The sequence below is a fragment of the Ranitomeya imitator genome, chromosome 4, assembly GCF_032444005.1.
Source record: "Ranitomeya imitator isolate aRanImi1 chromosome 4, aRanImi1.pri, whole genome shotgun sequence".
Classification (NCBI taxonomy): Eukaryota; Metazoa; Chordata; class Amphibia; order Anura; family Dendrobatidae; genus Ranitomeya; species Ranitomeya imitator.
Genome location: NC_091285.1, coordinates 102,578,683 through 102,606,586, shown reverse-complemented (window position 1 = coordinate 102,606,586; position 27,904 = coordinate 102,578,683). Strand labels below are relative to the sequence as shown.

The following is a 27,904-nucleotide window of genomic DNA, read 5'->3' as shown; positions in this document are numbered from 1 at the left end:
TTGGATAATCTGTTTGCAAGAATCTTAGCCAGCAGTTTGACGTTGGTTTGGAGGAGGGAGATGGGTCTATAAGAATCCGACAAGGATGAATCCTTTCCAGGTTTTAATATCAAAACCACCACTGCCTCTTCCATATGCTTCTGGAGGTTACCAATTCTAATACTTTCGTTTAAAACTGCCAGTAAATTTGGAAGCAATATTTCTTGATATGTTTTGAAGAATTCCCCTGGTAACCCATCTGAGCCTGAAGCCTTCTCATTTTGGGACCCTTGAATGGCCTCCTCCAATATCTCAAGTTGAATTGGTTGATCTAGTATATCCTTCTCTAGATTTGATAAACGTACCGTCACACTCAGCGACGCTGCAGCAATATAGACAACGAGCCGACCTAAACTTGATCGCTGGAGTGTCGCTGTTTAGGTCGCTGTAGAGACGTCAAACACAGCAACTCCAGAACGATGCAGGAGCGATCCAGTGACGTAACGGCGACTCACTTCTCGTTCTCGCTGGTTGTTAGCTCCATGTCAAACAGCGATGGCACAGCGGGATCCAGATCGCTGCTGCGTGTCAAACACAACGAGATCGCTATCCAGGACGCTGCAACATCACGGATTGTTGTCGTTCTCTTTGCAAAGTTGCTGAGTGTGACGGTACCTTAATTGCGGTAATGAAATGGTTGCTAAAAAGTTTTCTATCTCTTCTGAATTGGTGACGCTTCTAGAAGAATAAATACTAGAAAAGTAATTATGCTTAATCCTCCGTAACCACCACCCCAGTGTCAGACACTAGTTTAGAAATGTACGAGAACCCACTTTGAGGTTTAGCAATAGTTGCTAGCAAGTGGCCCACACTTTCACTTTCCGAGAAGTATGCTTGTTTTGAAAAAAAAAAAACGTTTTTGTGCAGCTAGTCCCAATTGGCGATTTTTCATTAGTTTTTGAGATTTGTTCATATTTTCCACAGTGCTAGCTAATGGGTTTGATACCAATTGTGATTTTTCTAGGCCAACCTGCTCTTGTAACTTTTGGGTGTGTTCTCTTGTTTTTGTTTTCCGGTTACTAATTTCACCAATGTAGAGCCTGCTAGCAAATGCTTTCATAGCATTCCATGCTATTAACCTCGAAGTGGAGTTCATATTGAAGTTAAATTATTCCCTCAATTCTGTCATGTAGAGAATAGTGTTGAGCGATACCGTCCGATACTTGAAAGTATCGGTATCGGATAGTATCGGCCGATACCCGAAAAGTATCGGATATCGCCGCTACCGATATCCGATACCAATACAAGTCAATGGGACACCAAGTATCGGAAGGTATCCTGATGGTTCCCAGGGTCTGAAGGAGAGGAAACTCTCCTTCAGGCCCTGGGATCCATATTAATATGTAAAATAAAGAATTAAAATAAAAAATATTGATATATTCACCTCTCCGGCGGCCCCTGGACATCACCGCGGGTAACCGGCAGGCTTCTTTGTTTAAAATGAGCGCGTTTAGGACCTGAGGAATGACGTCGCGGCTTCTGATTGGTCGCGTGCCGCCCATGTGACCACCACGCGACCAATCAGAAGCCGCGACGTCATTCCTCAGGTCCTAAATTCCTAGAATGAGGAGCTTAGTGCCTGAGAATGACGTCGCGGCTTCTGATTGGTCGCGTGGCGGTCACATGGGCGGCACGCGACCAATCAGAAGCCGCAACGTCATTCCTCAGATCCTAAACACGCTCATTCTAGGAATTTAGGACCTGAGGAATGACGTTGCGGCTTCTGATTGGTTGCGTGGCGGTCACATGGGCGGCACACGACCAATCAGAAGCCGCGATGTCATTCCTCAGGTCCTAAACGCGCTCATTATAAACAAAGAAGCCTGCCAGTTACCCGCGGTGATGTCCAGGGGCCGCCGGAGAGGTGAACATATCAATATTTTTTATTTTAATTCTTTATTTTACACCTCACTATGGATCCGATACCGATACCCGATACCACAAAAGTATCGGATCTCGGTATCGGAATTCCGATACCGCAAGTATCGGCCGATACCCGATACTTGCGGTATCGGAATGCTCAACACTAGTAGAGAACCCTCAATAGTCTGAATCTAAAATGGGTTAAACCGCTATATGTTCTTGGTGACCAAGCCCTCCATGCCCAACCTCAGTTGTACCCTTATGGGGCAATGAGCCAACATGGTTCTTGGTAAATATTCAACCTCCTTTACCAGAGACAACATATTCACACTTCCAACCGCCAAGTCAATTCTGGATAACTAACGTGTCTGCGAATTGAGAAAACTGATTTGGCTTTTTTCCTAAGTCATATTGCACGACTCGTTAAAGGGTTGATTGTGACTTGTAGGATCGCTACTTCCAACAGGTGGCGCTATAGAGTTTAAGTCCTCTTTTTCTCTCTGAAGAGGCAATTTTCATGCAGGATAACTAATGGTAAGACATTAAATAACAAGAATATTGTTTAATATTGGGGTCCTTAGTGCACCAAATATCTATCAACTTCAGCTCCGACAGAATTCTGGATAGAGAAGTCTGTGAGGCTGACTTACATATGAATCCTGTATGAAATTTATCCAAGTATGGGTGTAACTACTTATTGAAATCCCCCATCATGAGCAAAGGCATGTGTGGATGTGTGAAGGAGTGATTGAGTATTTTTTTCAGCACCTCACCAGAGTAAGGTGGATGGATATAAATGGCTGCTCTAGGGATTGGGGTGTTATGTATAGTACAAAATATACAGACAAAGTGACCCCCTGAGTCTACCATAACTTTAATGCACGTGATCCGGATGGCTCTATGAACCAGAAGACTCACTCCTCTTGAGTGCATGCTATAGACCAAGTGATATTCAAATGACATCCTTGACCTATGCAATAGATGCGTCTTTTCCTTCACCATATGTGTTTCCATTAAGCATATTATTGCTGGTCGGTAAGTACGCAACCAGAAAAATATTGCGCATCTCTTGGATGGGTCATCCAGTCCTCTGACATTCCACGCTATAAAATTTATGTTTTTGGACATTTTGGACAAAAAGCAAAGTATCTACCATAAAATATCACTGTTGTCCCACTTGCAGAGAGAGCACACACTGGCAGGTAGCTGATCATGCATACAGTAGTTCCCTAACCCAAGTACATATAAAAAACTAATAGCACAAACAACTTAATAGACATTCCTCTTCTAATAAGGGGATTGAGGCTTTGTATGTTTCTGGAGTCGTGTGACGAGTTACCTGTTATATAGCATACCGTCCATTTAAATTCCAGCCACTCCGCATATCTAAACAGGTATTAAGTGACTACCTGCCATAGAACAGACTGACATAAATTGAAAAATATTAGATGCAGGGAAAGGGTAAAAAAGAAACCACAACCGTTCTCTTGTGTCAGGATCATACACCTCTCAGGGATGCCTGTTCCATAGGTCTTTTTCGTAATTGTCCAGCCACACCAAGGCATCATGCAGGTCTCAAAGATATGTATCTCTCCTTTTGCAGCTTCTCAGTTTAGCAGGATAAAACATGGAGTAGGGCACTTGACCCTCTGTGTATGTGCACACATCAGGACTTCCCTTGCAGAAAATTCCTGACCAAAACCAGACATTTTCTGCAAGAAATCCGCATGTGTTTTTGACGCGTTTTTGTGCCTTTTTTTTCTGGACTTCCCAAAGCATTAAATAGTGGGAAAAACGTGAAAAATCCGCAAAATTAATGAACATGATGCGGTTTTTACCACAATGCGTTTTTTTCGTGGAAAAAAATGCATCATGTGCACAAAAATTGCAGAATGCATTATAATTGATGGGATGCATATGTATGCATTTTCTATGCATTTTTATCGTGTTTTTATACCGAAAAAACGTGAAAAAAATGCAACGTGTGCACACAGCCTCTCTCAGCATTTTTTTAATATCAAATATTTGTGCTTGCTTTTTTTGTATTTCTGCAGAAAAGTCAAGAGTAAATGGAAGTTTTACATCCATTAATAGAGAGATCTTATGTTCCCTGGCGGTTCTTAGAATAGCGTCTGTCACGGTAGTGCAGCATGTGGATAATGACTGGACGTGGGGGAGCACCTGGTTGGAGGGGTCTGCTGGGCATCCTGAATGCTCATTCAATTGCAAAAACTGACAAGAGCCCCTCCTTTCCTCTGGTATTATATAGCCACTTTTCAAAAATTCCCACAGGATCCTTTCCTTCCACTCTTTCGAGGACCACCACCAGCCTTATATTATTTTTGTGCATCCTGTTTTCTAAATTGGCAACTTTATCCAACAGTAGGAAAATGTTCTGCCCATTTTCTTAACATCTCTAATGATTTGAGGCAATTTATCTTCCTCTCCTCCAGCTCCTCTACTCTTTCATTTATTGTATGATGGTCCTGTTTAATACAGTGAATATCCTCCTTCATGCTACCCATTTGTTCACTAATTGATGCTAAAGTAGGGTTAGTCAAGGAGCCTGCTGCAAATACATCTCTCATAGATGGTTCAGGGACATCATGCTTTGAGGGAGCACATAGCACAGACTTGCTCCCTTTGGTCTGCAAGGGTGATCTTTCCTCACATGATGTATGTGAGTGTCCGCACCATGTTACCATCTTGGAACTCTTTTTCCATCCCCAGTTGCTGCTCATTGCTATTGAGAGCATTCTTCAAGCCTGTTTGTGCCTCAAACTACAGGGGAGTCACAGAGACTCTTGCAAAATATTCTAGTCTTACAGCAGCATCTGCTGCTCTATCTGGGGCTGGAGTACCTTGTGTAGGAGCCTGTTATGACCTGGTGGTTAAGAGGCCACACTGAAATGACCTGGTGGCTAAAACGCAACATGGAGCGAGCTCTGAGAAGGTGGTATCTCTACTGACCGCAGTCCCTAATCCTAACAACACAACTAGAAATAGCCATGGGATGTTCCTGACACTCCCTAGACACCTCGTCACAGCCTAAGATATAACTACCCCTAAAGAAGGAAATAGAAAGCTATCTTGCCTCAGAGAAACCCCCAAAAGGAAAGATAGCCCCCCACAAATATTGACTGTGAAAGGAGAGGGGAATGACGAACACAGAAATGAAATTAGAATTCAGCAAAGGGGAGGCCAATACTAAACTAGATAGACAGAGAGCAAAGGATATGTGCGGTCAGTATTAAAAACTACAAAATCCACGCAGAGTTTACAAAAATGAACTCCACACCGACTCACGGTGTGGAGGGGCAAATCTGCTTTCCCAGAGCTTCCAGCTAGCCTAAATAAGACATAGTGACAAGCTGGACAAAAGAGACAAAATGCAAAGCAATAGAGTCCAAACAAATGGACAAACAAACTAGCAAAACTTAACTTTTGCAGACAAGGACTGGCCATATGAGAAATCCAAGGGAAGAATCAAATCCAACCAAGAACATTGACAGCAGGCATGGACTAAAGCCCAGAGCAGGTTTAAATAACAAACCCAGGCAAGGCGATTAGTGAAGGCAGCTGCTACAGCTACCTAACGGAGCAGCAGTTCCACTCGAAACCACCAGAGGGAGTCCAAGGGCAGAACTCGCAAACATACCATTAGCAACCACAGGAGGGAGCTCCAGAACGAAACTCACAACAGGAGCCATTTTGGAGGAGTCATCTTCCATCGGCCGGGTCTCCTTCTCTCCCACTTATCTGCTGTGTTTCATAATTTATCTCCTCAACGATGTCCCTGGAACACAGACTGCAGTTAGAAGAGACACACTGGTCTGGGCTGCTGGTGTGAGTCCAAAGCTGGGTAATCGAGGATCTTTCAGGATGGAAAGCAGGAGCTGTGTAAAACACTTCTTAACATGCTGTCCAGGCCCCGCCCGCCCATCCTCTCTAATCTGTGCAGTGGTACCCTATAAAGCACAGTTTGTTTTTTTTGCTTTTTTTACACCATCATTTTCAATTGTTTTTTTACAGGCTTTGTGATCTTATTCTAATTATTCAGACCTTTTTGAACGTACCATATATACTCGAGTATAAGCTGACCCGAGTATAAGCCGACCCCCCTAATTTTGCCACAAAAAACTGGGAAAACTTAATGACTTCAGTATAAGCCTAGGGTGGAAAATGCAGCAGCTACTGGTAAATTTCAAAAATAAAAGTAGATACCAATAAAAGTTAAATTAATTGAGACATCAGTAGGTTAAGTGTTTTTTGAATATCCATATTGAATCAGGAGCCCCATATAATGCTCCATACAGTTCATGATGGCCCCATAAGATGCTCCATATAAAAATGTGCCACATATAATGCTCCATACAGTTCATTATGGCCCCATAGATGCTCAATATAACAATGTTCCCCATATAATGCTCCATACCGTTCATTATTGCCCCATAGATGCTCCATATAAAGCTGTGCCACATATAATGCTCTATACTGTTCATCATTGCCCCATAGATACTCCATTTAAAGCTGTGCCGTATATAATGCTCCATACCATTCATTATTGCCCCATAGATGCTCCATATAAACACACTCTTGGCATTGTCTTGATGAGCTTCAAGAGGTAGTCAACGGGAATGGTTTTCACTTCAAATTTGTGACCTGTCAGGTTTAATAAGTGGGATTTCTTGCCTTATAAATGGTGTTGGAACCATCAGTTGTATTGTGTAGAAGTCCGGTGGATACACAGCTGATAGTCCTACTGAACAGACTGTTAGAATTTGTATTACGGCAAGAAAAAAGCAGCTAAGTAAAAAAAACGAGTGGCCATCATTACATTAAGAAATGAAGTTCAGTCAGTCCGAAAAATTGGGAAAACTTTGAAAGTGTCCCCAAGGGCAGTGGCAAAAACCATCAAGCGCTACAAAGAAACTGCCTCACATGAGGACCGCTCCAGGAAAGGAAGACCAAGAGTCACCTCTGCTTCTGAGGATAAGTTTATCCGAGTCACCAGCCTCAGAAATTGAAGGTTAACAGCAACTCAGATTAGAGACCAGGTCAATGCCACACAGAGTTCTAGCAGCAGACACATCTCTACAACAACTGTGAAGAGGAGACTTTGTGCAGCAGGCCTTCATGATAAAATAGCTGCTAGGAAACCACTGCTAAGGACAGGCAACAAGCAGAAGAGACTTATTTGGGCTAAAGAACACAAGGAATGGACATTAGACCAGTGGAAATCTGTGATTTGGTCTGATGAGTCCAAATTTGAGATCTTTGGTTCCAACCACCGTGTCTTTGTGCGATGCAGAAAAGGTGAACGGATGGGCTCTACATGCCTGGTTCCCACCGTGAAGCATGGAGGAGGGGGTGTGATGGTGTGGGGGTGCTTTTCTGGTGACACTGTTGGGGATTTATACAAAATTGAAGGCGTACTGAACCAGCATGGCTACCACAGCATCTTGCAGCGGCATGCTATTCCATCCGGTTTGCGTTTAGTTGGACCATCATTTATTTTTCAACAGGACAATGAACCCAAACACACCTCCAGACTGTGTAAGGGCTATTTGACCAAGAAGGAGAGTGATGGGGTGCTACGTCAGATGACCTGGTCTCCACAGTCACCAGAACTGAACCAAATTGAGATGGTTTAGGGTGAGCTGGACCGCAGAGTGAAGGCAAAAGGGCCAACAAGTGCTAAGCATCTCTGGGAACTCCTTCAAGATTGTTGGAAGACCATTCCAGGTGACTACCTCTTGAAGCTCATCAAGAGAATACCAAGAGTGTGCAAACCAGCCATCAAAGCAAAAGGTGGCTACTTTGAAGAACCTAGAATATAAGACATAATTTCAGTTATTTCACGCTTCTTTGTTAAGTATATAATTCCACATGTGTTTAATCATAGTTTTGATGCCTTCAGTGTGAATGTTCAAATTTCATAATCATGAAAATACAGAAAAATCTTTAAATTAGAAGGTGTGTCCAAATTTTTGGTCTGTACTGTATAATGCTCCATACCGTTCATTATTGCCCCATAGATGCTCCATATAAAGCTGTGCCACATATAATTATCTATACCGTTCATTATTGCCCCATAGATTCTCCATTTAAAGCTGTGCCATATATATTGCTGCTGCTGCTGCAATAAAAAAAATGACATACTCACCTCTCTTGCTAACCGCAGCTCCTCAGCGTCCCATCTCTCCGCACTGACTGATCAGGCAGAGGGCGGCGTGCACACTAATACGTCATCGCGCCCTCTGACCTGAACAGTCACAGCAAGAGGACGGGAAGACGGAGCGGTGCCCGGCAGATGGAACGCGGACAGGTAAATATGAAATACTCACCTGCTCCCGGCATCCCTGGCTCCTTCTCCCAGACAGATGGTCTCCGGGCACTGCAGCGTCTTCCTCTGTCAGCAGTCACTGGCACCGCTCATTACAGGAATGAATATGCGGCTCCACCCCAATGGGAGTGGGGTCCATATTCATAACTTTAATGAGTGATACCACGTGACCGCTGAACAGAGGAAGAGCTACGGCACCCGAAGACCATGGGACAGGCAGGGACAGCGCCAGGAGCACCGGAAGCAGGTGAGTATGTGACAGTCCTCTCTCACCCGCTGACCCTGCTGCCGATCATGACTCGAGTATAAGCCGAGAGGGGCACTTTCAGCCCAAAAATTTAGGCTGAAAATCTCGGCTTATACTCGAGTATATACAGTAGTTTTTCAATCAATAGAGAAGCTTGTGATATAAAAAAAGTCACACCTATAGCATGATGCACTTTTTAAAAAAAAAAATACTGTGCCAAAAAAGCAGAAAAATAACAGGAAAATGTGTTTTATGTGTTAAAATTTCATAGAGATCCCATTTTATATGAATATTTAAATATATTTTTTATTAGAAAATATTGTCTTTTGCAGAAAGGTGCAGGTCTTCATCTGGATTTTTTTTGCATATCTTTATTGATCATTGTGACATCATTCATGGGTCTTCCCTGGTACGTGTCTGCTACAGTAATCTCTCTTGCACATATGAACAGCCTAAAAATGGAGACAACTGTGTCTGCTCCTGGAGAACAGCCAAAATTTCTGGGTACCAGGTAAGATTTACGGTAATTTACAGTTGAGTAAAAAGTTCTGCTTCTTTTACAGGATCTTGACAAAAAATACTGCAGAAATATAAAAAATTAATAGATTCACACACAAAGAAACAGGCTTAATTCAGAAATGAAGGAAATTCAGCCACAGATTTAGTAGCTTATACCCAGCATATCCTCAGTGAAATTTCTAAAAGTTGGGGTATGTTAATATGAACATATTTTCCATCTGAGTGCTTTCCATTTAGAAGATGAATCTCATGTGGATAGCACTGACAATATTAGCCTATATGCTAGTGCATATGGACTACTTTTCACACAGACCTGAATCACAGGATGAGGTAGATTAGTCTGATTTTCAGACCAGACTAGTTCATGAAAGTAGCAGGCAGGTGCAGCATCTGTCTGCCATGTGGAGAGCCACATGGACCCAATCATGTCTGCAATTTGTGGCTTGATTTAGGACTTCTTTTTTCTTTAGGTCAATATGGTTACAGGAACATCTATTTATATAGAGGTTTAATATAGTTTTTTTTCTTATTTTTGCTACTTTTTGCATCTGTGTTCTCTAAGGGAATCTGCAGATGATCCGGAAGTGGCATCACTTTGGACGCAGTGCACATTTTCTGCGTTCAAAGCGCTGCCATCTATTGAATGCAGGTGAGTCTGCATGTGTTCACTGAATCGTGCGGATTCACCGCGTTCAATACATTCTATGGGTAAAATTTCTCTTGCAGAGGCTAGCATCTCTAGAAGAAAAATTGACATGCTACGTTCTGTAGAGACGCACCGCATGTCCATCTCTGTGGATGAGCCGCAGGTGTCTGTGGATGCCAAGTGGGCATAGGATTTCTTGAAATTCCATCCACTATGCTGTAACATCTAGATGCTGCACAAGTACGCAGTGTTCATCCAGCAGCGTTTATTGATTGTCTGAACATATCCTTAGAAGTAAAAGTAGCATCAACTGATCTTCACTGTGCTATTGAAGGAAAAAAATAATCCACACTATCTGTAAGCAGAGAGTTTATTAGGGAATACTTAGCTAATTTAAATCTCCTGGTCCAGATGAATTACATGATGTTCGTCCTTCGTTTTCGAAGATGACCATGACTTCAGGGTTAGAAGATAATTAATAGTTATGGGTCCGGAGGTGGCTGATGAGTCCAATCCGGGCCCTGAAGGTTCGCCCACATACTTGACATACGAAAGCAGATGTGGTCAGTACACCAGATTCTGCTTGTGCCTTGCGTACAGCACGCTTTCTTTTTGCGTCACAGATTTTCCTATCTTCAGCTGCACGTGCTCCTGAGGTGATCCTGCCCCGCCAACCTGGACGATCCAGGGCAAGCTCTTCCCATTCATTGGTGTTGACTTCCAGGTTTTTGAGAGACACCTTAAGGCAGTCTTTGTAGCGCTTCTTCTGCCCCCCAACTGCTCGCTTTCCTTGGCACAGTTGTTTTGGAAGTCGGCTGTCCGGCATTCAGACCACATGTCCAGCCCACCTGGCTTGGACTTTCAGCAGGAGAGTGTAAACGCTGCAGAGCCGAGTTTGTTCCAGAATTGCCGTGTCTGGGACATTGTCTTGCCACCTGATGTGGAGGAGTCTGCGGAGGCAACTCATGTGGAAATGATTAAGCTGTTTAGCATGCCGGCTGTACACTGTCCAGGTCTCGCTAGCATAGAGAAGTGTGGTGAGGACCACCGCGCAGTAGACCTTCAGCTTGGTGGTAAGTGTTCTGCCCATTCTAGCGAAGGTCAGGTTTCGTATCTAGCTTTAAAAAGGTTTAATACCATAGTTTTGGTTTTGCTGTGTTATAGCACCACCCAGTGGTGGTTAAATTTATTACCTGTGTTTTTCAGTAACTATTAGAGTGTTGCATTCTGGGATTCACCAAGGTATCATGGGAAGAGGAAACTCCATTTTCTCTCTGTGTATTTCCCTGGACACAAGTGTTAATCTGCTGTGTTGAACTACCTCACTTACTTCCCATTCCGGTTAAGTTTATCCGGTAAGACCATTATCCCTGTTCTTGCTATGTAATGTTGTACAGAGTGTGATTAACTGTATAGCAGCCAGTACACAGGAAATGTGATTTTGGTTACCTGCTGTATGTAGTTATTATAGAAGTTGTATCATCCTGTATGCTTTCCCTGTTAGTTGCAGTCATGTTACTATTTGCACAATACTTACTCAAATCATTTGTATTCTTATAGTTTTACCGCGCTCATGTTTACCAATAAACAAGTTAGACTACAGAGAACAGTCTGCTTATTTGGGAGACAGAAGTGGTTTATGCCGTATGTCGGATCACACACCGTATCAACGTGTATGAAGACAGAACAGTAAAACGGATTCTTGACGCCAGCTTGGCCAGTAAAACGGATTCTTGACGCCAGCTTGGCCAGTAAAACGGATTCTTGACGCCAGCTTGGCCAGTAAAACGGATTCTTGACGCCAGCGGAGGCCAGTAAAACAGAAGCTAAATACCAGCGGAGGCTAGCAAACCCAGGCTAGACGCCAGCAATAACAAGACCACTTACACAGCCGCTTGTACCTCACCGCACAGCCTGCAGATACCGCAGCGGCCGCCATATTGCCCGCCAAGCGCTACACGTCTCAGTCTACGCTGAAGTCATTCCTACCCGCTCTGAGACGTCCTACAGCCTGCAAACGGACACACGATGTCTGCAAGTCGAGCATCCTCAGTCAGGACGAGGTCTCAAACAAGCCGCTCTAGCAAGTCTTCCTCGAAAAGGTCTGTCACCCTCGCCCGAGCAGAAGCTGAGGCGGCGAAGGTAAGATCCTCCTTCGCTGCACAAGAGATGCAGTTAAAGTTAAGACAAGCAGAGCAAGAAGCAGAAAGAGCCCGCCTGCAAGCAGATAGAGAAGCAGAAAGAGCCTGCCAAGAAGCAGAAAGAGCCCGCCTGCAAGCAGAGCAAGAAGCAGAAAGAGCCCGCCTGCAAGCAGATAGAGAAGCAGAAAGAGCCCGCCTGCAAGCCGATAGAGACGCAGATACAGCACGCCTGCGAGCGACCTTAGAAAGGCTTTCCGCCGAAAAAGAAGCAGCAGCCGCAATAGCCAAAGCTGAGTTCTTAGAAGCCGTGGAGTTTCCCGAATCTGAGCGTGACAGCGACGTACGTGGACCAGACCTTGATCGTCAGGACCCTGCTCAATGCGTCTCAGAATATGTCCACCAACATCCCGGAATAGAAGACAACTCTGATCCGTTACACCAACCAGCCTATACAGATTACCAGAGATCCTTCCTCCAAACACCGTACTGGAAGCAGGAAGGTATACTGCGAAACGACGTCGACCACCACTACCGTCTTACAGAACAGAAGGTACGGCCTCCTCCCAGACTGACAGGGATACCCTTCACTTCAGAACGGTTTTATGCAGACTTTCCTAAGCCAGAAGCTCCTACCAGGTATAAGGATGCACCACACACACTGCATGACAACAGCACACCAGCTCATGTTGACACTGACTCAGCCACTATGAACTTTGCAAGGTTCTTTACCCACCGGGAGCTGGTGACCAAGGGACTTGTAAAGTTCACGGATCGAGCTGAAAGCTACAGAGCTTGGCGAGCCTCCTTCCAGAACGCCATCAGAGACTTGCATCTTTCCAGTAGTGAAGAGTTAAATCTACTGGTTAAGTGGCTTGGGAACGAGTCAGCTGAACACGCCAAAAGAATCAGGAACATTAACATAAAGTACCCACACACAGGACTTTGCATGGTGTGGGAGAGACTCGAAGAATGTTATGGGTCAATAGAAGCTGTAGAAAACGCTTTGTATAAAAGAATTGATGATTTTCCCAAGATAGCAAATAAGGGTTATCACAAGCTCAGAGAACTGAGCGACTTGTTAATGGAGGTGCATGCTGCTCAGGCAGAAGGTGACCTACCAGGGTTGGCATTCCTGGACACTGCCAGAGGTGTCAACCCAATGGTCCAAAAGCTCCCTTACAACTTACAAGAAAAGTGGGTCAGTCACGGGTCCCGTTACAAACAGGCTCATAAGGTGCCATTTCCTCCTTTCAGGGTGTTTGTAGACTTTGTTGCTCAGCAGGCTAAAGTTAGAAATGACCCCAGTTTCGATTTCACTATGTCATGTACCACTGCCTCCGGTGTAAAACCCAGTAAAACACCAGTGGCAGTACACAAAACTAATGTTACCTCCACAGGTTTTCCTTACAGGGCAAGTAAGTCCTCTCCAGAGGAGGACAAACCTCAGGATCTCAGCAAACACTGCCCCCTACACAAGAAACCTCATCCTCTACTAAAATGTAGAGCCTTCAGGGAGAAGCCTCTAGAAGACCGTAAGAGCTTCCTAAATTAAAACAAGATATGCTTCAGATGCTGCGCGACTACCTCACACTCTGCCAAGAACTGTGAAACCAGTGTGAAATGCGCAGAATGCAGTAGTGTGGCGCACAACAAGGCTTTACACCCTGGACCACCCTCAGGGGTATCGTCGCGAGTATAAGAGTCTGCCGAAAAACAGATGGACACTAACATTGACACCCCAGTGGTCACTTCTCAGTGTACAGAGATCTGCAAGGAACTTGTAGCAGGAAGATCCTGCTCGAAGATCTGTCTTGTCAGAGTATTTCCAGCGAGCCAACGGGATAAGGCAATCAAGGTATATGCAATCTTGGACGATCAGAGTAACAGGTCTCTAGCTAAGTCCTTTTTCTTCAACACCTTCAACATTGCTGGTCCCGGCTCTCCGTACTCCTTGAAGACATGTGCAGGTACTGTCGAGACGGCGGGGAGAAAAGCGACCGGATTCAAAGTAGAGTCTATGGACGGTCAAACCTGCTTATCCTTACCATCAATACTAGAGTGCAATCAAATTCCGGACAACAGGTCTGAGATACCTACACCGGAGGTAGCAGCTCATCACACCCACTTGAGACGTATAGCTCACCTGATACCGGAGCTTGACCAAGGAGTCCCTATCGTCTTACTCCTCGGAAGAGACATTCTACGGGTCCACAAGGCTAGAGGACAGATCAACGGCCCACAAAATGCCCCGTATGCTCAGAGACTTGACCTAGGATGGGTCATTGTGGGAGACGTCTGTTTGGGTGGAGCACACAGGCCGACATCAGTCGACAGCATGCTCACCAATACCCTCGAGAATGGACGCCCGTCTCTCTTCCAGCCATGCGAGAGCAGTTTCCTGATTAAAGAATTGCCACACAACACCCCTCCATCTTGTCCGTTAGCTGATCCCTCCTGTGAAGACCATGCATGCGATGGTGAGCAAGATCATATAGGGTGCACAGTTTTCCACAGGACAAGAGAAGACAACCAGGTAGCAACGTCCATAGAGGACAGACTGTTCTTGGATATCATGGAGCGAGAGATAGTAAGAGATGAATCAAAGAGTTGGGTCGCACCTTTACCATTCAAACCACAGAGGCAACGCTTACCCAACAACAGAGAACTTGTGTACAGTCGATTTGTCTCCCTTACACGCAAACTGCAGAAGTCACCAGAGACAAAAGAACACTTCTTTACCTTCATGGAGAGAATATTCCAGAGTGGCCACGCGGAAATTGCACCTGTACTTCAAGATTCAGAGGAATGTTGGTACTTACCTATTTTCGGCGTGTATCATCCGAAGAAACCTGGTCAGATAAGAGTGGTATTTGACTCAAGTGCCAGATACGAAGGTGTTTCTTTAAACGACGTCTTTCTATCTTGTCCAGACCTCAACAACAGACTTCTGGGAGTACTCCTTCGTTTCCGCAAAGATGCAGTAGCATTTACGGCCGACATACAACAGATGTTTCACTGCTTCCTTGTTAAAGAAGAACACAGAAACTACTTGAGGTTTTTCTGGTACCGCGATAATGACCCCTACAAGGACATCGTGGAATATCGTATGAAGGTACACATCTTCGGGAACAGCCCTTCCCCTGCTGTCGCTATCTATGGGCTTAGACATTCAGCCAGAGAGGGTGAAGCAAAGTATGGATCGGATGTAAGATCTTTTGTGGAAAGGATTTCTACGCAGATGACTGCCTGAAATCCACACCCACAGATGAGTCGGCAGTCAGTCTCCTGAAAAGGGCACAAGAAATGCTCGCTTCATCCAATTTGAGGTTGCACAAAATTGCTTCCAACAGCCAAAAACTAATGGCAGCCTTTCCCTCTCAAGATTACTCAACCGATTTAAAAGACTTGGATTTAAGCACGGACTCCCTTCCTATGCAGCGGAGCCTGGGTTTACTTTGGGATTTGAAAAAGGATGCATTCACCTTCCAGATCAGCGAAGAAGAGAAACCTTTCACGCGTAGAGGCGTCCTGTCCGTTGTGAACAGCTTGTACGATCCTCTGGGATTTGTAACTCCTGTAACTATCCAAGGTAAAATGATGTTGAGAGACTTCACCCAAGAGACGTCCGATTGGGATGATCCGCTTCCCAGTGAGAAAAGAGACTTGTGGGTAAGATGGAAGAACTCTTTAGAAGCCCTGTCAAGTCTCTACGTTGCACGACCATATGCTTCTGTGCCATCAACAGAAATCAAGATGCAAAGGCTTTGTATCTTCTGCGATGCCTCAACCAAAGCAATTGCAGCAGTGGCATATTTGAAAACTATTGACATCAACGAACAATGCCACGTGAGGCTTGTTATGAGCCGGACAAAACTGGCCCCGCTCCGTGAACACACAGTACCCAGACTGGAACTCTGTGCAGCTGTGTTAGCAGTAGAGTTAGCTGAGCTTATCTCAACAGAAATGGACCTGGAGGTCAAAGAAATCGAGTTCTACACTGACAGCAAGGTAGTGTTGGGGTACGTTTGCAATGAAACTCGTCGTTTCTATGTCTACGTCAGCAATCGGGTGCTAAGGATCAGGAGATCCACCGACCCTAAACAGTGGCATTATGTGTCCACAAGCCACAACCCTGCGGACCACGCAACCAGATCCATTGAAGCAAGACACCTTAAGGACACAACCTGGTTTACTGGCCCAACATTCTTATACCGTTCGACGCCATACACAGATGAGTCAAACATCTTTGAGCTGGTAGATCCGGAGGCAGATGAAGAAATCCGCCCTCAGGTATCCGTCCTACGTACGGTGACTAAAGACAATCACCTCAAATCCCACCGTTTCAATAGGTTCTCAACTTGGAACTCGCTTGTTCGTGCCCTCGCTTGTTTAATTCATGCGGCTCGATCCTACAAGTCAACGTCACCCGCCATCCAGGAACCTTGCAAAGGTTGGCACCACTGCAAGCTTGCCTTTACCGTTCCAAACATGGAAAATGCCAAGAACGTTATAATTCATACCATACAACGTGAATGTTACGCCAAAGAAATAGATAACCTCAATAAAAACCAACCTGTCTCTAGAGACAGTGTCTTGAAGAAGCTTGATCCAATCATCGACCAAGATGGGCTGTTAAGAATTGGAGGTCGTCTTCAAGAAGCTGAAGTGGAATTTGGGGAGAAACACCCTATAATAATTCCTGGACATCATCATGTCACGACCCTGCTTGTGCAACACCACCATGTCTTGGTGAAACATCAGGGCCGACTGTTTACCGAAGGAAATCTACGAACTGCTGGACTATGGATAGTTGGAGCAAAGCGGTGCGTGAGTAAACTCATTTACAACTGCGTGATTTGTCGCAAACTCCGTGGCGGGACTCAAAAGCCAAAGATGGCCAATCTCCCACCAGACAGAACCTCCTTTTACCAACGTCGGATTGGACGTATTCGGGCCATGGTCTGTGGTTGCACGGCACACTAGAAGAGTCCAAGCCAATGCCAAATGCTGGGCGGTTATGTTCACCTGTATGTCCATCAGAGCAGTCCACATCGAAGTAATTGAGTCCATGGACACTTCAGGGTTTATAAATGCACTCCGACGTTTCATCGCCATCAGAGGGCCCGTGAAGCACATACGCTCCGATAGAGGTACCAACTTTGTAGGAGCAGTGAAAGAACTTCAAATTCCTTCCAACCTAGACACCACCAGTGTGGAAAGGTACTTGAATGAGCAGGGATGCACCTGGACTTTCAATCTTCCACACTCTTCTCACATGGGAGGCGCTTGGGAGAGGATGATAGGAATGGCACGCAGAATCCTTGACTCCATCTTCTTGCAAGCAGGTAGCGCAAGACTCACACATGAAAGTTTGACCACATTCCTGGCAGAAGTTTCGGCCATTATTAATGCTAGACCATTGACTTCACTTTCTAGTGACTCTGAGGATCCGACCATTCTCACTCCTGCCATGTTACTTACTCAGAAAGCCTGCGTTCTCAGCGCTCCACCTGGAGAATTTAGCAACAAGGACCTCTACAGACGACAATGGAGACAAGTCCAAAGTCTCTCCAATACCTTCTGGGACAGATGGAGGAAGCAGTACCTCTCTACCTTACAACCCAGGAAGAAGTGGCAGACCGACAAACCAAACATCAAAACCGGTGATGTCGTTCTCATGAAAGACAGCCAGTCTCACCGTAATGAGTGGCCACTAGGCCTCATCACTAAGGCCTTCCCAAGCAAAGATGGGACGGTGCGTAAGGTCGAGGTCAAAGTAGTCAAGTCCGGGGAGAGTAAACTATTCCTCAGACCAGTTGCGGAACTTGTCTTACTGTTTTCGCCAAAAGAACCTGTGGGTGGCATCGGTTGATGCCAAGCGGGGAGTGTTCTGCCCATTCTAGCGAAGGTCAGGTTTCGTATCTAGCTTTAAAAAGGTTTAATACCATAGTTTTGGTTTTGCTGTGTTACAGCACCACCCAGTGGTGGTTAAATTTATTACCTGTGTTTTTCAGTAACTATTAGAGTGTTGCATTCTGGGATTCACCAAGGTATCATGGGAAGGGGAAACTCCATTTTCTCTCTGTGTATTTCCCTGGACACACGTGTTAATCTGCTGTGTTGAACTACCTCACTTACTTCCCATTCCGGTTAAGTTTATCCGGTAAGACCATTATCCCTGTACTTGCTATGTAATGTTGTACAGAGTGTGATTAACTGTATAGCAGCCAGTACACAGGAAATGTGATTTTGGTTACCTGCTGTATGTAGTTATTATAGAAGTTGTATCATCCTGTATGCTTTCCCTGTTAGTTGCAGTCATGTTACTATTTGCACAATACTTACTCAAATAATTTGTATTCTTATAGTTTTACCGCGCTCATGTTTACCAATAAACAAGTTAGACTACAGAGAACAGTCTGCTTATTTGGGAGACAGAAGTGGTTTATGCCGTATGTCGGATCACACACCGTATCAACGTGTATGAAGACAGAACAGTAAGGCTGAGTCCCCTTCGTTCCCAGACGTTCTTACGCAGTCTCCCGAAGGCGGCACTGGCTTTGGCGATTCTGTTGTTAACCTCAGCATCTATGGTTACTTCACGGGAAAGTGTGCTGCCTAAGTAGGTGAAGTTATCGACTGCTTTGAGGTTTTGCTCCTTCACCGTGATACGTGGCTCCTTGTACAGTTTTCCTGGAGCCGGTTGATACATAACTTCGGTTTTTCTAATGTTGATCTCGAGACCAAAACTGTCGCAGGCTTGCGAGAAACTGTCCATTTCATGCTGCATCTGCTGTTCCGTGCTAGCGTTAAGTGCACAGTCATCAGCAAATAGTAATTCACGGATAACAGTCTCATGCACTTTCGTAACCGCCTTCAGGCGTTTTGGGTTGAATAGCTTGCCATCAGTCCTGTACCTAACCTGGATTCCATCTTCACAGTTGTTAAAGGCATCACTTAACATTGCAGAGAACAGCATACTGAACAGGGTTGGAGCCAGCACACAGCCTTGTTTTACGCCATTTGTTACTGGCAAAGCCTCAGATACGTCTCCATCGTTCAGAACCTTCACCATCATGCCATCATGGAACTGCCGGATGACTGAGATGAACTTGCTCGGGCAGCCAAATTTTCCCATGATCTTCCACAGGCCATCTCTACTGACTGTGTCAAAAGCCTTGGTCAAATCAACAAAAGTTACATAAAGGGCACGGTGTTGCTCCTGGCACTTTTCCTGAAGTTGACGTGCTGAAAAGACCATATCTACTGTTCCACGTTTAGCACGGAAACCACACTGGCTTTCGGGTAATAGTCCTTGCTCAAGGTGATGTAAAAGGCGGTTGAGCAAGACACGAGCCAATATCTTGCCTGCAGTGGACAGAAGGGAGATGCCTCGATGGTTGTCACAAGATTGGCGATTACCTTTCCTCTTGTATATGTGGATTATGCTGGCATCTTTCATCTGTTGTGGAACCTGTTCCTTCGTCCACATATATTGGAATAGTTTGGTCACCATTTGCATCAGAACAGGGCCGCCAGATTTATATACCTCAGCAGGTATAGCATCATTTCCGGGTGCTTTTCCACAAGAAAGTTGTTTTACTGCTTTCCTGACTTCATCTCCACTTGGAAGAACATCAAGGTCATTGTTGATTTCTACCTGGGGCAGGCGAGCAATAGCCTCATCATTGATATTGGCAGGGCGATTAAGAATATTATTAAAATGCTCAGCCCACCGTTCCAGAATTTGTTTCCTTTCTGTCAGCAGCTTAGTTCCATCTGCGTTAAGCAGAGATGAAGAGCTTGATGACTGGGGTCCATATACAGCTTTGAGCGCATCGTAGAAGCGTTTCTGGTCATGGGTATCTGCATAGCCCTGAATTTCGTCGGCCTTCTTGCTAAACCAGATATCCTGCATCTCGCGTAGCTTGATTTGTACCTTTCTTTTTATGTTGGTAAAGGCACCGTTCTTAGCTAACGATGTGGGGTCATTTTGGTACACCTTATACCGCTGATGTTTCTCTTCTAGGAGTGTCTTTATTTCCTCGTCGTTTTCATCGAACCAGTCTTGATTATTTCTGGTTGCTGATCCAAGATGCTCCAGAGCAGTATTATAAACAGCATCTCTCAGAATTGTCCACTGTTCCTCAACGCCAATCTCCTCTGCCTGTAGTAAATTTAACAGTCTGCCATCAAGGTCACTGGCAAATTCCCCTGAAATTCTTTTGTTTTGCAGCTTATAGACATTCAGCCTCTTTGTCGTTTTCTGCCCTTGGTGTCTCCTCGCAGGCAGGATGCGGAGCCTGCACTTAGACACAATGAGGCGATGGTCAGTCCAGCAGTCTGCACCACACATGGCCTTCGTCACTCTAAAGTCCATCTCATCCCTTTTCCTGGCAATGATGTAATCAATGAGATGCCAATGCCTCGAGCGTGGGTGCATCCATGATGTCTTCTTGCGGGTGGGTAAGCAGAATAAAGTGTTGGTGATGACAAGGTCATGTGTGGCACACATCTTGAGGAGCAGCAGGCCATTACTGTTACACTTGCCAGTGCCGTGTCTCCCAATGACCCCTTCCCAGTTTTGATGGTCTGTTCCCACTCTGGCATTAAAGTCTCCAAGTATAATGAGCTTGTCTGCCCGTGGGATTGCTGAAATAAGTGTGTCAAGTTCATCGTAGAACTTATCTTTAATGTCATCCGGATTAGTCATCGTGGGAGCATAGGCACTGATCAGAGTCGCGCGTTTCTTGTTTGTAAGTGGGAGCTGAAATGTCATCAGACGGTCGTTAATGCCCTCCGGAAGCCAGGTAAGTTTACGAGCAAGATGAGTTTTGATAGCAAATCCCACGCCTGCTTCTTGTTTTTCAGTGCTGCCTCGATCACTCCAGAAGAATGTATATCCACCACCATGCTCTGTCAATTGACCTTTGTCTGCCAGGCGTGTTTCGCTGAGAGCTGCTATATCAACCTTGTAACGAGCTAGCTCCCGAGCAACCAATGCAGTTCTTCTCTCTGGTCTGTCTGCCTTGGTATTATCCAGCAGAGTTCTCACATTCCATGTGCCAAGGTTGAGTACCATCATTTTCTTTTTCTTTATTGTGTGTCGACCGCTGTATGGGAAACCCGCCAGCTGCGGTAGGCTGGCCAGGTGAAATGAAGCAGACTATGTTTGAGGCACCTTTTCTAGCCCCTTCCTCGATTGAGGTGAGCAGAGTGATCCTGAACAGGACTGCTCAGACACCCAGGAGGCTGCCGAACTCCACTGCTGCTTCGGTCCAGTAGAGAGCGACCATATGGCCTGGGCCGCCTGTGTGCAGGTTCGTGACTACAGCTTCCAGTGACTCCACACCTGCTGCTTTGCCACTCTCCCATCGCCACAGGACTTTTTGTTACGCAGTGGTTGAAGTCATGACTTGCGCTTGACTTGGATTAAAGTGAGGAGGAGTTGCGCAGTCGTCAACCTCACTCTCTCGCCCGTACCTATCGAGCCCCAGTGGCAAGAGCTAAGCGAGACAACTGGAGATAGGTCAGGGTGCAGTGGATGGCCAGCAGTGTCCTATATGTGCCTCGCTGCCCCCTCTCAGTGCTCCACAACACTGTGCTGGAAATCGCTTGTCTGTCCGTTGAACCTTGGTTTCTTCCGCACAGTCTGCCATATCCAGTCTTCACATGCATGGGTAGGCAAACCCTTGAAAATCACTGTAGGTCTCAAAGAACCCAACAGCAACCCTCACCTGGTTTGGCCCGCCTGCCGAGGCGGTGTTCCGGGGTGTACCCGCTGCCGCATGCTAGCAGCTACTTGAAGGTACAGGTGAGAGTTGAGCATCAGATGAGGACCAAAGATGGAAGAGCTGTCCAAAGAGGACACTGCAAGCACTCCACCAGAGGTGCTGCCTCTATCTAGATACCCCATACCCCCCAATGATGATGAATTACATACTAAAGTACTGAAAGAGTACCACTAGCCAGAATCTTTGAAAAACCCTGGAGAACAGGAGAAGTCCCACAAGATTAGAGAAGGGCAAATATTGTCCCCATCTTCAAAAAAGGAAAGAAGGCAGAGCCAGTGAACCTTACTTTTATACCAGGAAAGATCTATGAACAAATTATTGAACAGCATGTTTGCAAGTAATTGGATACAAATACAGTAATTACCCAGAGCCAGCATAGGTTTGTAGCAGACAAATAATGCCAGGATAATAAAGTTTACTTCTATGATGGAATCACTGACTTGATAGATCAGGGAAATGCGGTAGTATATCTTAACCTAAGCAAAGCATAAGCACAGGAAGCAGTGTTGTTGAAATATCCAGGCAAGTTTATTAAAATCTGCATAAACCACTCTGGCTATCCAAAACAAATAAACAGCTTTTTCCAGGAAAAAAAAAGGAAAGGAAACAGAAAAATAAACAGTCCATATAATACTGCGGGTCTGCTCGCTCAGGTCACTGTCTTTGGCACACACACTAAAGGTCTCCACACCTCCAGCCACAGACACTGAATGAGACACCTGGCCTCCATTTTATTAGCAAAACCATGCCCCTGGGGTTGGGATATGTGAGCGGTCATTCTCACCCATCTCTTATGACCACTCGTAAAACCTGGCCCTGGAATGGCCAAAATAACTCTCTCTGCACTATACTTGCTGGAACATATTTCCGAGCTCACATCACCGCAGCTAATAGCCACGATGACACATCTCCCCTCAAGGACTCGTCCGGCAGCCATCTTACAAAACAATAAAAATTACAGACCTCTCCATTCTTTGTAGGTGGCGCAACACTTGCAAAATTGACAGTGTATCAAATACTTATTTACCCAACTGTATTCTGTGACACATCCAGATATTCTGATACCTAATATCGCCTTGTGCAAAACTGCCTTTTGGTGCCTCCACCCTATTTAATTTTTACCCAGTTTCCTAGGACACAAACAAGGACAGAAGGCCATTTTTTCATATCCTAAGAAAATTGATTCCTTCACATGTATTGTTCTGAAAGCTTCTCTGAACACATGGTGTGAAATCTTCACCTCAAATCCACATTAATTCCGTCACTACAGACCTTAGGCTTACAGGGATATACTGATCTTGTACACATATGCCATATCAATGTATGTTACATAAATGGATTGTATATATTGATCTCACCAATGGGACCCACAAGCATCTCAAGAGGGAGGCACTGGTGCTTTTTGTATAGAGGTGGTAGAAATGGCTATACACATGAAAGGGTGTTCTGCTATCTCTTGGCTGAGAGTGGCGCATGTCATGTCCTTATTAGGCTACGTTCACATTAGCGTCATGCGACGCTGCGTTGCCGACGCACGACAACGCATGCGTCATGCGCCCCTATATTTATCATTGGGGACGCATGCGTTGCGTTGTCGTGCGTTTTCAGTAAAACGCACGACGCATGCGTCGTTTCACCGCACCTGGGTGGCGTCGGAGACGCTACCATGTTGCATTTTTGTAGCGTCCAAAAAACGCATGCGTCGCACTTGCGTCGCTCGTGCGTCGCCATTGCATTAAAATCTCCATTGAAACACATTGACAACGCACTTGCGTCGCGTGTGTGCGTCGTGCGTGCGTTGTACGACGCATACGTCGTTACATAAAATTAAACAAAAAGGTGTCTAGACAGTGTCTAGACAGTGCAAACTGTGAGAAAAACATCCCCCATATATAAAGAAAATTTTTGGATTGTTTGTCACTTCTGCAGCAGGCTACACAACAGTCTACATCAGACCAGACACACCAGAGAAACTGTCTTCTCATCCGCTGTCCAGAGATGTAAGTATAGAATGATTCTGTGCATTTTCTACATGTGTTTTAAAATTATTTTTGCAAGTTGTGTATTATATTCTGCACTGTTTAAAGATATTGTGGTATTTTTAGTCTGGTTGTGATGTATGGCGTTGTATAGGATGGCGTTTCATTGTCTGCGGCCTTGATTATTGTTCTTTCCAGGATAGAATTTTAGTTTCCATTTATTGGTTTGGTGGTGTTTTTTGTATTCAGTTGTGATGTTTTATTCTTGCGTTATATGATGGCGTTTAATAGTCTCCGGCCCTGACGGTTTTATTGTAAAGTATGGTAGTGTATAGAATTATTCTGCGCCCTTGTTACATTTAATAATTTTTTATTGCAAGTTGTGTATTATGTTCTGCACTGTGGTTATGTAAAGACATTGTTGTATGTATCTGGTTGTGATGTATGGCGTTGTATGTCCTTTTATTGTCTCCGGCCCTGTCGGTTTTATTGTAAAGTATGGTGTTTTTATTTGTTAATTTTTACCTTTCAAAAATCTATTGTATTTTTTGGGTTGCTTGCTCAGTGCATTACTGTACTTTTAAAAAAAAAAAAACACTCTTTTGGTATTACTACATTGGGTCTGTTGTAGATTAGTTTTCTTATCTTTAGGCTTTTGTTTACTCTGGCATTGGGTTGTCTCATTGGGTTGTCTCAGCCATTGTTTCTTTAATTTAATCAATGTGGCAGTGTTGTTTGCTCAGCATTAGTAGTTGGAGTGCAAAGTTCTTTGTGGTTTAAATGAAAAGTTTTTTGTTTTTTTTTTTATATTGCTGGATTGTGCATAGGAGCATACGATCAATTATTTTGTTCTTTATTTCAGAATTGCATTTGTCATGGCCAGCGGCAGCGATTCCAGCCACACCCCACCGCTGAGGAGTCCGGTGAGTACATGATCTACTATTACTATATTCGCTGTCATTTGTAGATGGGTCACTCAACTTTTTTGTAAACTATTTTGCAGGCTTCTTCAAGTGAGGAGGAGAGCCAGGAGGAAGAGAGGGAGCAGGAGCAGAGACCACGGGGCCAAGCTGTGGTTGCAGGACAGAGAGTAAGTTTTTATTTCAAACCTATTTATTTTTGTGGTTTTTTTTTGTTTTTGCGGGTATGGGGGGTGGTGGGATGGGGTGGTGTTGTGTGTGGTAGGTGGCGGTGGAGGAGGTAGGGACAACTTTTATTTATCTTGCAAAAATTAATATTTTCCATTTTTTCTAGGTTTCACAACGGGCCCTGGATGAACCCCTGGACATAGACCTCATGGTGGCATCCATAGAGGAACGGGGCCCGTTGTGGGACAGCCGTGACCACCGGCACGCGGACCAGGGCATATTGCGGCGTCTGTGGAAAGAGGTGGCACAATTGCTGTGGGATGGCTTCGACAGCGCTTCCTCCACGGTCCAAGCTAGTTTTCGTAAGTATTTCCAAAATGCTGCTGTGACCCATCATGCCAGGATTACACAACCGTCTGTGATGTCTTCTATTGGTATTGCACACGGTTGCGTAATCGTTGTCAATATATTCTCTTAATTTTTTTTAAATTTTTTTATTTATTTATACACAGTTAGAAAACTGAGGACCAGATGGCGCTCCATGAAGGACCGTTTCAAGAGGGGCCTGAAAAAGGAGGGATAGACTCGTAGTGGTGCTGCCGCTTCAAGGACCTCGGTGTACAAGTATAACCGTATACTGCAGTTCTTGCGACCGGTCCTTGAAAGCAGAGAGTAAGTATAGTACCTATGCACACACCTAGTTTTTACAACATTCATATTCACATACTACATTCCAGCCACGTAGCTTATTACCCAGCCATTTATTTGGGCAAGTACAAAGTATAGAAATGAACAACAAAAGGCAAGTTCACCGAGGCGTGAAAAGGAAAAAAATACATACTTTTATCCTCTTCAATCTTAAGCAGAGGATGAAACATCAGCACAATACAATAGACACTATCTACGCGTTTCAGGTGGCAGGGAACATCAGACCTGAAACGCGTAGATAGTGTTTTTATTGTATTGTGCAGATGTTTCATCCTCTGCTTCTGATTGAAGTGAATAAAGTATTTTGTTTTTACTTTTCACGCCTCGTTGACCTCGAATTTAGATTCATTTCTGTTCTTTTCAAACTTGACACAGCGGCTCCCTTCTGGGATTACTACAATGGTGAGCTTGACTAGCAATTTCCCTGAAATCTGAAGTATACAGAACACAGAAAGATAGTAGATTGGCCATGCCCAGCCAATATTTCATAGTGTAGTAGTATAGTGGCTATCCAGGTGTATCCCAGATTTAGTTATACACAAAAAATTTAAATATTAAAGACACGGCAAACATTCCACTGCAAGGCAGGTTATGTTCCCATGGTTGCTCAGCTCGCAGGACCTGTGATGACGTCTCGGTCACATGACCGTGACGTCATGGCAATTCCAACGTAAGCATAATTGTCTGGCGTTACAAACCGCAACCATGGGTGACTATTTTGAATTAAATAAATGCATTTTTTTTAATATTGATGGTGCATATGCAGTGTCAATATTAAAAATAGGTTAATATTAATGGCGGTAATGGATACCTGGCGGTAAAGTTAATTAATGATGCATGTGAAATGTGATATTTAGTATACTAATGCTTTCCTTATGTTTTCACAGAACACACAGCAGCACCCGCGAGACTGTCCGACCCTCTGGAGCGGTCCTTCGTGAAGCGCCATCTGAAGCGTCGCAGCCATCCCACAGCGAGAGCAGGTCTGCACCACCACAATCTGGCGAACCGGCAGCCGGTCCATCAGATGTTCCCCTGGCCGAGGCCTCTGTCGCTCCTTCCTTCGGGTCTTCCCGACAGCGTCAGCGGGCCTCGGACAGGGCGGTCATGCCCGAATTTTTACATTTGAGCACCGTATTTCAGAATCGTTTCAAGGCGCTGTGCGATAAAATGTCCAATATCGAACGGCGTCTTGAAAACATCGAAACGGATCTCGCGAGGCCGGCCAAACATTTTTTTAATGCCATTCACAACGGGATGGTTGAACATCTTACGCCGGAACTCCAGATTTCGGTCATGCAGGGCTGCAACAATGTTTATGTCACTGCTCTGCAGCAGGCTCGGGTCATGCAGTCAGCGACAAATGTGCCCACAGTACCATCGCTGGCTGCCATGACTCCGACTCCTGCTGCAGAGCACCACCACAGAGCTCCGCGTGCCGAGGGCCACCGCCACCGCCACCACAGAACAGAGCCCCAAAGGTCGGAGCAAGACAGGCCTTCAAGGGCACACGGGCACAGACGGGAAGCCGACCCACACACAGAGGGAGAGAGGAGGAAAAAAAAGAAGACAACGACGATGACAAGTACTACGTCCTTGGCTATGGCTGCTCCCACAACTACCACCACAACACAGCCTGGGTCGACCCGGAGCACACCAAGTACCCAGGCTGGGTCTACACGGAGCACACCCAGTACCCAGCCTGGGTCTACAAGGAGCACAACTTCACAGCCTGGGTCGACCCGGAGCCGGAGTAGCCAGCCAAGGACACTGGTCGTCCCTCCTCCTCCCTCACCTCCTGCTTTGTCAGTCTCGCCACCATGGATTGATGTCGGCATCCCGTCAAGTGTCATTGACTATGCTGCTGCTTCCTCCCCCTCGTCCTCCTCCTCTGTCTCCTCCACACCCACCAGAAGTGAGGGATATCAATCCCCTTTAGTTGCTGATGTGGATACCCCCTAATTAAATTTCCATATTTTTTTTCCTGTCCCTAAATAAAAAAGTTATTTTTTTAAAAAAAATTGGTTTTTATTGTCTCAAATAAAGTTTGCACCAAATCACACCTTGCGCCGTATACACAAATATTGTCTTTGTAACACCTGATGTGCAATGTCTGACAATATTTTTTTCATTTTTTTTCATTAATTGTTTTATAGGGCTGGCGCTCATTGTACTATCAGCTGTTACAAACACAACCAGCATTGCTCAATATGTCAAGTTTAAAATGTACCATCGCACAACGATTTCAGTATAGATAAAGTTGGTTTTTTTGTGTAACCAACGTTATCTTTTCTGTAATCGTAAAACGATTGAGCCCCTGCTGTGAGATTTTTGGTGTCAGCGAATGATTAGGTTTTTTTTTTGGTACCCACGCTGTCATTGTTGGATCGGCGAGTTAGACACCGATCCAGCGATGTCTTTATTTTAAAATAGGTAATATTGGGTTACTAGCGCAGTGTATTAAACACTCAAATAAAAATTGAACAATACCCCACAAATATAAAAAGGTGTCAACCACGTGCCTCGCCGTCATC

The 27,904-nt window shown here is 45.0% G+C and overlaps 1 protein-coding gene across 2 annotated transcripts in view; it reads left to right on the top strand.

Annotated features, from left to right (window-relative positions):
• The window catches only part of SLC4A9 (solute carrier family 4 member 9), an 859,184-nt gene that overhangs the window by 713,611 nt on the left and 117,669 nt on the right, over nt 1-27,904 (top strand). For both annotated transcript variants that reach the window (XM_069763883.1, XM_069763884.1), the window contains one exon: nt 8,828-9,006. In XM_069763883.1, the coding sequence (XP_069619984.1) occupies nt 8,828-9,006 (179 nt within the window). The remainder of the gene's footprint in view (nt 1-8,827; nt 9,007-27,904) is intronic.